General features: G+C 55.8%; 2 protein-coding genes across 2 annotated transcripts; both read left to right on the plus strand.

The window, feature by feature from the left end:
• The first annotated feature begins 520 nt into the window (after window positions 1-520).
• Window positions 521-4,545, plus strand: HOXA7 (homeobox A7). Its single transcript, XM_061165468.1, has 3 exons — window positions 521-627; window positions 873-1,460; window positions 2,429-4,545. The coding sequence occupies exons 2-3, from the start codon at window positions 1,082-1,084 to the stop codon at window positions 2,764-2,766; spliced, it is 717 nt and encodes a 238-aa protein (XP_061021451.1). The 5' UTR covers window positions 521-627; window positions 873-1,081; the 3' UTR covers window positions 2,767-4,545.
• Window positions 4,546-9,757: 5,212 nt separating this feature from the next.
• On the plus strand, window positions 9,758-12,005 carry HOXA6 (homeobox A6). The gene is made up of 2 exons (XM_061165482.1): window positions 9,758-10,364; window positions 11,736-12,005. Exons 1-2 carry the CDS (start codon window positions 9,923-9,925, stop codon window positions 11,993-11,995), a joined length of 702 nt encoding a protein of 233 aa, XP_061021465.1. The 5' UTR covers window positions 9,758-9,922; the 3' UTR covers window positions 11,996-12,005.
• Window positions 12,006-12,015: the final 10 nt, after the last annotated feature.

Raw genomic sequence — 12,015 nt, forward strand, 5'->3', positions numbered from 1 at the left:
GCATGTTTGGCGCCCAGGAGAAGGTAGCCGAGGCCCAGGGATGTCCCCAGTGAAGGCTACCAGAAACCTTATAGTAACATTGGCACCTGGAAAGGTGTGGGCCTGAGGTCCCAACAAGCTGGGGGAAAGAGATTTGGTTCTCTCTGAGCGAAGAGGAACCAAGAGTTGCACGGAGGACAAGACTGTCCACGCATTTCTTCGGCTGCCAGAGGCCAGCCAGGTGCCCAGGAGAGAAGGCACAGAGCCTGCCCAGCTAGCGGTGTTCGGGAGGAGGGAAGGAAAGCTCATGTTAATAAATCTGCTGGCAAATGAGGCTCATTAATAGATAAATATTTCACTGTTTCCTTTAGGAGGATAAACAGTGCGCCGCCGATTTAGCAAAGGAAGCTGGGAGACCTTGACTTTATTCCAACCACATGGTTCCAGTCTGTGGTGGCCTTCCTGCTGCAGCTGCAAGCGACGCTGCGCCGGCCCCATCTGGATCGGAGTCTAAGTCGGCCTCTGGCCCACTGGACTTGGGACGGGGAACGTAGGCAAAGAGTCGATTTGCCCAGAGCTGCTACTTGTCCGCTTGGCCACCGAGTACAGGGCCCGCACTTGGGAGCGCAGAGACCCTCCCTGGCTTGGGTGAGTGGGTAGAGAAGAGGGGCAGGGAGGACCCGCCAGCTTGGTCCAGCGTCCGGGAATAAGCAAGGAAGGGACTGCGCCCGGCCGGTTCCACGCGGCCTCTGCCGGCCAGGGGCCCGGGCTGGCGGCGCGTGGAGCCTCCCCGCGGCGCCTCGGGAGTCCTTTTCCCGCGGGATGCGCCAGGCCGGCCGGGCGCGGACAGATTCGTTGGCCACATATTTGAGCCTGTTTCCCTTCCATTCTAGGCTGCCGCGGGCCCAGCCGAGCGAGACCACCTGTGAGGGCGGCTGAGATTGGCGGAGGCAGTCATGTGGGCGGTCACGTGCTGCGGCGAGCTCCGTCCAAAAGAAAATGGGGTTTGGTGTAAATCTGGGGGTGTAATGTTATCATATATCACGCTACCTCGTAAAACCGACACTGAAAGCTGCCGGACAACAAATCACAGGTCAAAATTATGAGTTCTTCGTATTATGTGAACGCGCTTTTTAGCAAATATACGGCGGGGGCTTCTCTGTTCCAAAATGCCGAGCCGACTTCTTGCTCCTTTGCGCCCAACTCGCAGAGAAGCGGCTACGGGGCGGCCGCCGGCGCCTTCCCTTCGACCGTACCGGGCTTGTACAATGTCAACAGCCCCCTCTATCAGAACCCCTTCGCGTCTGGCTACGGCCTGGGTGCCGACGCCTACGGCAACCTGCCCTGCGCCTCTTACGACCAAAACATCCCGGGGCTCTGCAGTGACCTCGCCAAAGGCGCCTGCGACAAGGCAGACGAAGGCGGGCTGCACGCCTCGGCCGAGGCCAATTTCCGCATTTACCCCTGGATGCGGTCTTCAGGTAGGCGCAGCCGCTAGGCGGGCCGGGTGGGCGGGCGGACTGGGAGCTGGGAGCGCCGGGCTGGGGGCGCGGAGCGCGGAACGAGGCGGCTGCGAGCCGGCGGCCCCGTGACTCCTGGCGGCGCTGCCTTTCTGGTTTTAATTAGAGCCGAGGCGCCATAGCTTGGAGAGCTCCTAGCATTGTATGTAAATGAGGCTCATAAAACTTTTTATGGCCCAATTAATGGGTTCGATCCTCGTAAATTTATTTAACTCCATTTGCCTTGGAATCTCAACATTAAGTTGGTTTGCTCGCTATTCTCTTATCCTCTTTCTCCCTCCCTTTCTTCTCTCTCCCTCCTCCTTTTCCTTTCAGCCTGGCTTTTCTTCTCAAAAGCAAGGAGAGCCAAACCCTTTAGGGTCCCTCATGCGCCCCTGTGTCAGGGGCCATTTAAAGGTAGGGAGGGACGAATGGGTGGGAGTGGAGACAGATAGCCCAGTGCCCTAGGAAGGTCCGGGGATGGGGGCGCGGGCTGCTGGGGAGGAAAGGCGCCCTTGGAGTGAGGGCCGCCGGAGAGGGTCTCCCACTTGCCTAGCTAGGCGGGGAAGCGGCTGGCTCGCCTTTGAATGGCAAAAGCGCAGCGTCTCCCACTTGCCCACACTCTATATTTACAATTTCCCTTTGTCAGGGGGAAGCAGGACATTGTGGAAGCCTAGCCGCCTGGAAAGAGCGGTTGTAAAGTTGGGATTCTGCGCCTTCCCCCCTCACAGAGCTGCCTGCGCGTCTGGCACCGCAGTCGGGGTCTTCCGCTAAGACTCCCGCTCCTCCCCCGGCTCAGGTTGGGGGCGCAGGGCGGTGGGGGACTCGGAGCTGGGTCAGGGCCCGGAGGGAGATGCGCGCTCCTGGATGGCAGCCGGGTTGATGCCCTGGCCTGTGTCCCTGTCGGCTTGTCTGTCCTTGTATCCATGTGTCCATGTGTCTGCTCGCAGGGCCGGACCGAAAGCGGGGCCGCCAGACCTACACGCGCTACCAGACGCTGGAGCTGGAGAAGGAGTTCCACTTCAACCGCTACCTGACGCGGCGCCGCCGCATCGAGATCGCCCACGCGCTCTGCCTGACCGAGCGCCAGATCAAGATCTGGTTCCAGAACCGCCGCATGAAGTGGAAGAAGGAGCATAAGGAGGAGGGTCCGGCCGCTTCCGGCGCCCCCGAAGGTGCCGCGCCCGCCGCCTCTGCAGCCGCCGCCGCCGCCACCGCCGCGGACAAGGCCGACGACGAGGACGAAGACGAGGAGGAGGACGACGAGGACGAGGAGGAGGAGGAATGAGGGCCCTGGCTGCACCAGACAGTCTGGAAAGCGTCTTTAGAGACTGATTTTATTTACAAAAGTGGAAAAAGAAATAAAATGTTAAAAAAAAAAAAACACCCACTCCCCAACCTGCATCCAATCTACTCCATTACCCACTCCAGCTCCCAGTTTTTTTTTTTGACTGAGCAGTCACCAAACTGGGTCCCACTGGGGATCCCCTCTGCCTCTGAGGACCCCCAACAGACACCCCCAACCCCAGGCCGACCAGCTCTACGCTGGCACGGTTAAAATACTACCTAGCACAGGCCTCCTCCAGGAGAGGCACTCCCAAACTACCTATGGGCCCAGCCCCAGAGGGCCTCCACTCCCAGGAAGCCCAGAAGTGTCCCAACACTGTCAGACCCCCAGCACCTCCCCCGGTACCGGCAAGGACCTGATTCTCAGTACTACCTACTCGCCCCAAACTACCTATTTTGTGCTCGCTGGCTCGCCTGCTACCTATTGCCGAACCCTCCCCCCTCCTCGGCCAGGCCTCTGCTGCTTCCGGCTAGTAGCCTTTGGGGTCCCTGAGGCTGCGCTGAGAAGGCGCTGGGATCCGGGGACCAGGGCATTGGCTTCTATTTAAATGGAAAATAATATATTTATTCCAAAGCATTCTAAGTGCTACAATCTAGAATTCCTCCTTCTTTGGTCTGGGCACCTCCTGTTCAGGCCCATCATCCCCTCCTTCTGGAGCATTCCCAAGCTAGCTGCCTGGGCCTCTGGGTTCACTTCTGCTTAGTAGGACTGCAGAGATGCTCCCAGCCTCCCTGCCCCTCCCCTGGCCCTTGTGTCCTACTGTCCAGCCATGTTGAATATGTGTACCCTGACTTTTCCTACAATGGCAAATATTGTATATTTGAACATGATTTTTTTTTTTTTTTTTTGGTCATTTATATAGTCTTCGAGCTCATTTGTAAGGCAATGTCCTGACTTGGGAAGGATGTGTTAATGGGGTGACTTTGTAGCATGGTGTGTTGTCTTGAGCTAACTCTATAGCCGGTGAGGGGACTTATGCCCTTCCCAGTGCCCTTCATCTCCTGTGTTGTCCTGTGTCCCCCTCATCCCTCTCAGCTCTAGTCTGGGCTTCCAGGAATGGGAAGGTACCTTTTCCTACACTTCCCGTCTTGCCCAGTTAACAGTGTTTTATGTAACAGAAAAATAAAGATGCTTGATGACAAAGAACTGTGGACTGCTTTATCTGGGAGTTGTGGTGTGCTGGGGAAGAGAGAGTGAAGCATGACTGGAGAGCAAGCCCTGGCTAGGTCTGTATGGCCAAAGGGGCTTTGGGACAGCAAAATGGAAGGACGGATAGGGTTCAAGTGCTGGGTGTCATGTACTAGTGTATGTGCCTGTTGACTCCCTTTTCGCATGGATTGCTATGGAGATTTATATAGGTGTCTTTGTGTCTTTATTTTTGTGAGCCCACAACTATGTATTTGTGTCCATAATTGTGTGCACACATTTCTGTGTGTCCATAATTGTACATGCACATTTCTGTGTGGAGATTTTTTTCTGGTTTGGGTGTGTATACAAACATCTTCCAGATCCCTAAAAACGGAAATCTTCGATTGATACATTATAATCTATTCTATGAACCTCCCCCAAACCCTCCATGGATTCCAGGAGAGAATCCCAAGTCCACCCTTTCCTCTAAGGTTATAGAGTGGGTTCCAGAAGGTATATCATCCTGCGACTGATTCCGAATTCCCCAGGAGCCCTGAACCCAGCCCAGGAAAGGACGCAGGATTCAGGGCCTCTGATGCCGCCCCCAGCCCCACATTCAGGAAAAGCGAGGCGGCCCCAGAACCCAGCACTGAAGCTAAGGGGTAGGAAGGGGCACTGGCCACAGACCCCGCTGCGAAACCCTGGCAAAGGCATCTGGATGTGGAAAATGAGGGGCTGGGGCTGGGGAAGAGGCGAGGGGCGGTGGGGACAGCGCAGAACAGTGGCAGCTTGGCGGGCGAAGACCTCGACTCCCGTCTCCTGCTTGGGCTGGACCCGCTTCTTATTACTCCTTTTAATAAACCCCCGGCACAACTGGGTCTGTAAAACCTGCGGCCCCAACTCGGGGCCGCCTCGGTGGTAAGATGGCGCCGGTGTAGGAGCTGCCTCCTCTTAGTGATGGGGAAAGGGTCATAAATCCGTTGTTGTTTATGAAAATTTACAACTTTGCAATACAACTTTATGAGTTGTTCGGCCCTTCCATTGGCCGCTGTCGGTCATGTGGATGGGAACCGTGAACATGAACTTTTTTATAATTTCCCTTGCGAGAATAGAGCCGCATTCTTTTGCTCCGCTCCGTCCTGCCTGCTTCGGAGCTCAGCCTTCCAGCCAGGCTCGGCTGTGCTTTGTCCGGCGATGGCGAGTGAGATGAGGCCCCGGCCCGGCCCGGCCCGGCCGCTCCCGCTGGAGGTGGGGTGTGCCCAGTTCCTGGCGCCGTGGCGGCCGCTTTGCAACTCGCAACCTGGCTAATTTCCTGCGTCCTCTAGCACCACGAAGGACAATTCGTCTCCCCGGGCTGCCCAAGCGACAGCTGTCAGAGGGACTGGAGCTTCTGGGAACCGCCATCTGAAGGTGAGACACGTGGGGAGAAAGGAGCAAAGGTGGTGAGGAGGCAGCGGGCGCCGGCGGCATTGGGAGAGAGCACCCCAGGGCGGCCCTGGAAGGGGGCAGACCTAACCCTCTCCCACCCACCTACCCGTTCACACGCACCCCTATCACACACCACAGTTCCCACACGCCAACACACACACACACCCTCCCTCCCTCCCCTCTCCCCAGCGTGCTCACCTTGGCTCACCTTCCTTCCGTGCCAAAGCTCCCTGGCACGGGGCAGCGCCAACTGAGGGCTTCTCTCCCCTTCCCCAGCGACCTCGCAGAGCCCCCAAAAGGAAGTGACCGTGCACCCTGCGTTCCCCACCAGCCTCCCGGGTTTGGATTTTTTTTTTTTTTTCCTTTTCATTCATGACCCAACTGGCAGGATTGAATTAAATGGAGATAGTTCCCGAGGTGGGAGGATGGTAAGTGAGGAGGGCAAAGTGAATTCATCGACAGGCGTCTTTATCACAGTACCTTCTATTCCTTGGGAAGAGGTTTCTAGACAGTAAAGGTAGAATGAGCAAAAAACCAAAAACTTACTAATTCAGCCAGAGTCCTCTGCTGAGTGCCTGCTTCGCTTCGCGTGGTTTTCCGATGAGAGAGATGTCTGGAGAGCGCGGGGAGAGGGAACAGGTTCGTGGGTGGAATTCTGTGTTGAAGGAGAGGATGGGGTTAATTGTTGGGTGTTGCTTGGCGGGAAGTTTCGGTGCAGAGGATGTAGTGGTGTTATTGTGAGTGGCAGGGGCCGCAGCTAAGGTTGGAGGAAGGACACAAACCGAGTCTGGGCGATAGGGGGACACCCCCCTCCCCAACCACCTCGGCGCAGCGGGATGTCTGGCGACCGCGCTCCCCATCTCCCGAGAGAGAACTCTCCCTAGAGAGAACTGTGCAGCCGCCTGGGAGGAGGCGCGGAGGGTGCGTCGGGCGTGAGCTTGAAGGAGAGCGGTGGCGCAGAGCTGACTTGGCCTAGGTGAACCTCGGCCAGATTTGTCCCGGTAGCTTCCTGGGACAGCGAAATGACCCTGCCGTTCTGGGCCCGAGTTCTTTTTGTTTGTTTGTTTGATTTTGGTGGTTATTGTTTTCCCCACCTTAAGATGATGCCTTGGTATGCATTCGATACTTGAGAAGGGTCTGTGGACGTTGGGGGCTTCCACCCGCGCCGGGGGTGGGGCGGGATGCGCTGGGGCGGATAAAGCGGCGTATTTGCATCGCGGGGCCGTGGGCTGCCTGACTGCGGCTGCCGCGGGCAGATAATTTATTGCGACCGCGCCGGGCGCTCGCTGCTGCCACGCTGTGGCCGTCTCCGGAACCGACGTCAATCGCAGCCCCGCGTAGTGCAGCCTGGCGCGATTGCTGCGCGGGCCCCTCAGAGATTTCCAAGCAACCCTAGGAGAGGGGGGCGAGGGAGGACCTGAAGGGCGGCCTCCCAGGGCCTGACTGGCCGGGAACCTCCCCCGCCTTGACCGCCCTTGACGGGAGCTGGACGCCCGACTAGACTCGGGTCCTGCTTCCACCCAGCAACCATGGAGACTGGTCGCACAGGCCGCCTGGCACGTCATGGCTGCTTCTCTCCAAACTGCGCGTTCCAAGGCGCCCCGGGGGCGCACGCTGGTTCGGGAAACGCGCGCGCTTTGGGATTTAGAAATTGGAGCTATCACTCCTAGTCCTGGGGCCTGCAGGCCTGGCTGACTCTGAGGAGGGCTGGCTATGGCAAGGAAGGCGGGCTTTGGCTCCACGCGAGGGCCTGTGACAAGCAGAGGCCGCACCTGTGTGCTATGGGCTCTGGCCTGGGCCACCGAGCCCAGTGGACGCGGGGGCCCTCAAGGAGCCCCCCGCACGACAGCAGGCCTCCCTCCACACCCGCGGAGGTCGAGGAGCTCAGTGGGCAGCCCAGGGAAAGGGCGAAGTGTGAGGCTCTGCTCACCATCCCGTCCGCCTTGAAGAACAGCTGAAAGGTAAGTGGGTTTTCTGTGTGGCTTTGACCGAGGAAAGAACCCTGGTGGCCATTCTCACCTTCCCAGGAGAGGCTCCCTCCAGCGTCTGGGGCTTCTATTCTTGCCTGAAAGGAGTGCGCGCGCGCTCTCTCTCTTTATATATATATATATATATATATATATATGCAGCTAATGCTGGTTGGAGAAATAAATTGGGCAGCTGCCAACATGATATGTACCAGCCTTGGCTAACACCTAGAGATTTCAGTGTAATATATTTTTTCCATCTTAGTGCCTATAGAAGCTAGAAATACGCTATTTTCGCTGTTAGCTGAGAGATCAAATATTTTGTTGACTGAGACAATGATTAGATCGAGAATCCAGATCAAACCTTATGGTTTGATACTAATAATAGTAGTAAATTGCCCCCAGCCCCAACACTATGTGGAACCTAGAAGAATAAAGCAGAAATGATAAACATAAACATTTATCAACATCTCCAAATGATTATTTTCATCTTAATAACTTAATAACTTGCTCGAAATCACTGTCATCTGATGGCATTGTTTAAAGAACAACTCAAACATTTTCTTCTAACACAGCTTTTTAAAAATCCCTTTAAAAATTTCTACTCTCAAGTTTTAATTTTCACCTATCAGATCCTTTTCCTAAAGAAATTTGAGGGCAAGTTAAAATTATATCCTCTCCTACCAGGCCCTTATTTATATATGCAAAAGAGAAACTTTCCCAGGTTCAATTGATTGGGGCACAGGCAGAAGGCTTCTGGGTGCAGCCCCCATTCAGTGGGCAGCAGCTGATTTCAAGGATGCACCATAGTCTCTGGGGAGGCCAATCAGAGCCCAGTCTTTTCTCAAATTTTTTTCCTTGGGGGAAGTAAGGGGAAAAAATTGAAAAGCAAGGAAGAGATTAAGGAAGTCGTTGCCAGATTCCTCGGGGACCCTTGCCACCCCCCAAGTTCTGAACCCCATCAGCCTGCATTCACCAGTTTTACAGATCTTATAAACATCCTCCGGAAATTCAACCAAATCATATAAATAAGTCTTTCTTCAAGCTCCACAGAATTGAGGACTTTAAAGCTAATTCAAGGGTTTTACAAGCCTAACAAATACAGTTGTAAAAATGCCATTGGAATGGTACCACATTGTACAAAATGAGATTGATCTATGCGCTGTAAAAGTCAACTATCTTGAAGGCACAGCTCTCAGGCAAGAGAGCACAGCCCAGGACAGGCTTTTCATGTCCTGTCTGGGGAAGGCCAGGCCTGCGACTGTGGTAAACGCAATTCAGATAATTTCTGGAGCTGGGGAGACAACTGTTTCTGGTTCTGTAGCCACAGTGGGTGGCAGGTTCCCCCAAAGTCCCAGAAAAGGCAGGAAAGGGGGATATTCCAGGACAGTGCCCTTTGGACAGGTGACCCAGAAACCAAGCACGTTCATTATTGCCACCGCCTTGGGCCAGCACAGCTGCCCTCTCTGCTGGGTTGAGCCAGGCACCCTGGGTCACTAGCACCTCTGAAATGAGGGCAGAGTTTCCACATCTGGATCTGTCTCATCTCTGCCACCCAGCCTGGAGCGGGAGAGGGGAGCAGGTCCTAGGGCTGGCTTTGGAACTCAGTCTCACAGCCATTCCTCTGTAGATTTCTTTCTTGTTGAAACCAGTGGTTTCCAGCCTCTGCGTTCCTGGGTTCAGAGGCAGCCAGAGCGGGGCTCACAGCTTGTGTGTGTGTGTGTGTGTGTGTGTGTGTGCCTGCGTGTGCGCGCGCTTTGAGGCCAGGCAATAGCTGGCCATTGTAAGGAAGCCTCTGGAGACTCAAAGGAGACATGTACGTGGGAGTAGGGGGCCGGCAGGGGAAGAGACTAGCCTCATCCTAGCCCTGGTTGGCTGGAGGTGAGCTTTTCCCTTTGGTGGCGAGGCCCAGGCCCTTGGTGGGACTGGGGAAAGAGAGGAGGAGATGATGCACCGATTCCTAAGGCGTAGGAGAGAACTGGGGCGCAGGCCTGGTTTCTCAGATCCCTTCTGCACGTCGGTAACCCGCACCCACGGGGAGAGGAGTGCAGGGGGAGGGGGCAAACTCGGGGCCCTGCCGGTAGGGCAGGCCCGCCCGGAGTAGAGTCATCCTTGTCACCGCCCCTCCCGGCGCGGGGCTGTCAGGTTTCCTGTTTGGAGAGAAAAACCAGCAAAATCCAACAAGGCAAAAGGGAAGGAGGAGAGAGCGGGCCTGTTTGGGCCTTTGCGGCGGCCCGGACACCGGTGCCCCTGCCCGGGCTGTGCCCGCCGCCGGCGTTGGGGGAGAGAGCCGGGCGGGTTGGTTGTGCGCGCCCATCAATCTGCCGGGCGGGCGGGCGGCGGGCGGGCGGACTGGGGGCTGTTTGTAACTTTGCTGCCTCGGTCGCCGCGGTCCCCGGGGAGCGGGCTCCGGCGCTCGCTCCCATTGGCCGCCGCCGCGTCAGCTGGTGCGATTTGCTGCTGTCGCTTTTGGCGTTCGGCCATCCAGAAACAAACCAGTTCGATGACTACTAATAGTTATAGCCAGATGTACTAATACACAACAAATCACAGTCCTGCAGAGGGGCGCGCAAATGAGTTCCTATTTTGTGAATCCCACTTTCCCCGGGAGCCTGCCCAGCGGCCAGGACTCCTTCTTGGGCCAGCTGCCCCTCTATCCGGCCGGCTATGACGCGCTGAGGCCCTTCCCGGCCTCGTACGGGGCGTCGAGCCTCCCGGACAAGACGTACACCTCACCTTGTTTCTACCAACAGTCCAACTCGGTCCTGGCCTGCAACCGGGCATCCTACGAGTACGGGGCCTCGTGTTTCTATTCTGATAAGGACCTCAGTGGCGCCTCGCCCTCGGGCAGTGGCAAGCAGAGGGGCCCCGGGGACTACCTGCACTTTTCTCCCGAGCAGCAGTACAAACCCGACAGCAGCAGCGTGCCGGGCAAAGCCCTCCATGACGAAGGCACCGACCGGAAGTACACGAGCCCTGTTTACCCCTGGATGCAGCGGATGAACTCCTGCGCGGGTAAGGTGTTTCCCTGCAGCCCCTCAAAGAGAGTGGAGGGAGAGGGGGAAGGAGGCAGGGAAAGAAGGAAGGAAGGAAGAGACAGAGTAGAAAGAGGACACAGAAAGAAAGGAGGAAAGAATGAACAAAGTTTCTTGGGTTTTTAAAAAGGTTTTTTTTTTAAAAAAATAAATAAACCCAACCCATTCCCAATGGGACAATCAAGCTGTGAAAGAGTGAAGGCAGGGCGCTAGTGCCCATGTAAGGTGACACCTTAGGGGAGCGTGTGGGGGGGGGGGGTCTCCCTGCTCTGTGAGACCCAGTGACGGGGCAGTCTGACGAGAGAGCAAGGCTGGATGGGAAAGTGTGCCTGCCCACCCTGCACCCTGGTAACACTCTGCAAGGTTCTCCCAGTCGTGATGGCCTTCTGCACCCAGCCTGAGAACGCCTCTTTCCCTCACTGGCTCCTCACCTTTCTGCCCTTCAGAAACCCATCTAGAAAGAGGCCCTCATTTGGCCCCTTGCAGTGTCTCCCCAAAGCCTTGGAGGGCCACATCCTTGGCCTCAGGATTTTTCCGCTCTCTCCTCCCTCCCCTCCTCCCCCCTCCACTCAACTGCTCACTCACAGCCAACTTCTGCCTCCTTCTGAGGCCCTGCCTGAGTCTCACACACCCAACTTGGGGGGAGCCCCCAACCCATGGGTCTTTCTGGCATCAGAATAGATAGCCCATCACAGCCCTACATTATAGAAGCCCCAGATGGCCCATATCTCCATCTCTTTGCCCCTAATTTCCAAAAACTCCACAGGGAATTCTTGGAGAAGGACAGAGCCTAATGCAGATTTTAAAACTTAGTCTTTTGCTTTAAAATTCACTTGTGTTTTCAAGAGCTCTGCTTTTCTCAGAAGGACCATACAATGGGAAAGCATTTGCAAAGATCTAAGAGGGCTGACCATTTAAAATTTTCCAAAAAGTATGTTGTGTCCTGAAGTACTGACCACAGTAATAACTCCACAGAGGTCGGTGTGTGAATTGGGAGTGTGTACCCTACTTACAGGGTTCCATACCCATCATTTCCAGACACACACACTGTACCCCCACAAAACAGACTTAGGTGCCCGGATTTAAAAATGCTGTTCTATTCTTTTTTCTTGTAATATTTTTACTGAGCAGATTTTGCAAAAACAATCATTTCCCACTCCAAGTCGTTTTAGGTGGAAAATATCTCGCTTGGTATGAAATAATCTTCTCCCATCCAGTCCGCTTTCGGGCCCCAGACATAGTGGGAGAAGCGGGTGGTTTCCAGCCCCGAGACCAGGGCGCGGGGCTCAGGGCTGACTGGTCAGGCTGCTTGGATCCTGGCTTACTGGCGTCCGGCCATTTCTGCCCGCAGGTGCTGTGTATGGGAGTCACGGGCGCCGAGGCCGCCAGACCTACACGCGCTACCAGACGCTGGAGCTGGAGAAGGAGTTCCACTTCAACCGCTACCTGACGCGGCGCCGCCGCATCGAAATAGCCAACGCGCTCTGCCTCACCGAACGCCAGATCAAGATCTGGTTCCAGAACCGCCGCATGAAGTGGAAAAAGGAAAATAAACTCATCAATTCCACACAACCCAGCGGGGAGGACGCTGAGGCAAAGGCGGGCGAATAGACGCCTGGGCAGGGACCAGG

This window comes from Dama dama, chromosome 18 (genome assembly GCF_033118175.1).
Source record: "Dama dama isolate Ldn47 chromosome 18, ASM3311817v1, whole genome shotgun sequence".
NCBI classification, from domain to species: domain Eukaryota; kingdom Metazoa; phylum Chordata; class Mammalia; order Artiodactyla; family Cervidae; genus Dama; species Dama dama.

What these genes read in the sequence shown, in the direction of transcription:
- HOXA6 (XM_061165482.1), top strand. Translation starts at nt 9,923, where the DNA reads ATGAGTTCCTATTTTGTGAATCCCACTTTCCCCGGGAGCCTGCCCAGC. An exon ending in GCGGATGAACTCCTGCGCGG is followed by an intron (nt 10,365 to 11,735) that starts GTAAGGTGTTTC and finishes TTCTGCCCGCAG; the next exon opens with GTGCTGTGTATGGGAGTCAC.
- HOXA7 (XM_061165468.1), top strand. Translation starts at nt 1,082, where the DNA reads ATGAGTTCTTCGTATTATGTGAACGCGCTTTTTAGCAAATATACGGCG. An exon ending in CCCCTGGATGCGGTCTTCAG is followed by an intron (nt 1,461 to 2,428) that starts GTAGGCGCAGCC and finishes GTCTGCTCGCAG; the next exon opens with GGCCGGACCGAAAGCGGGGC.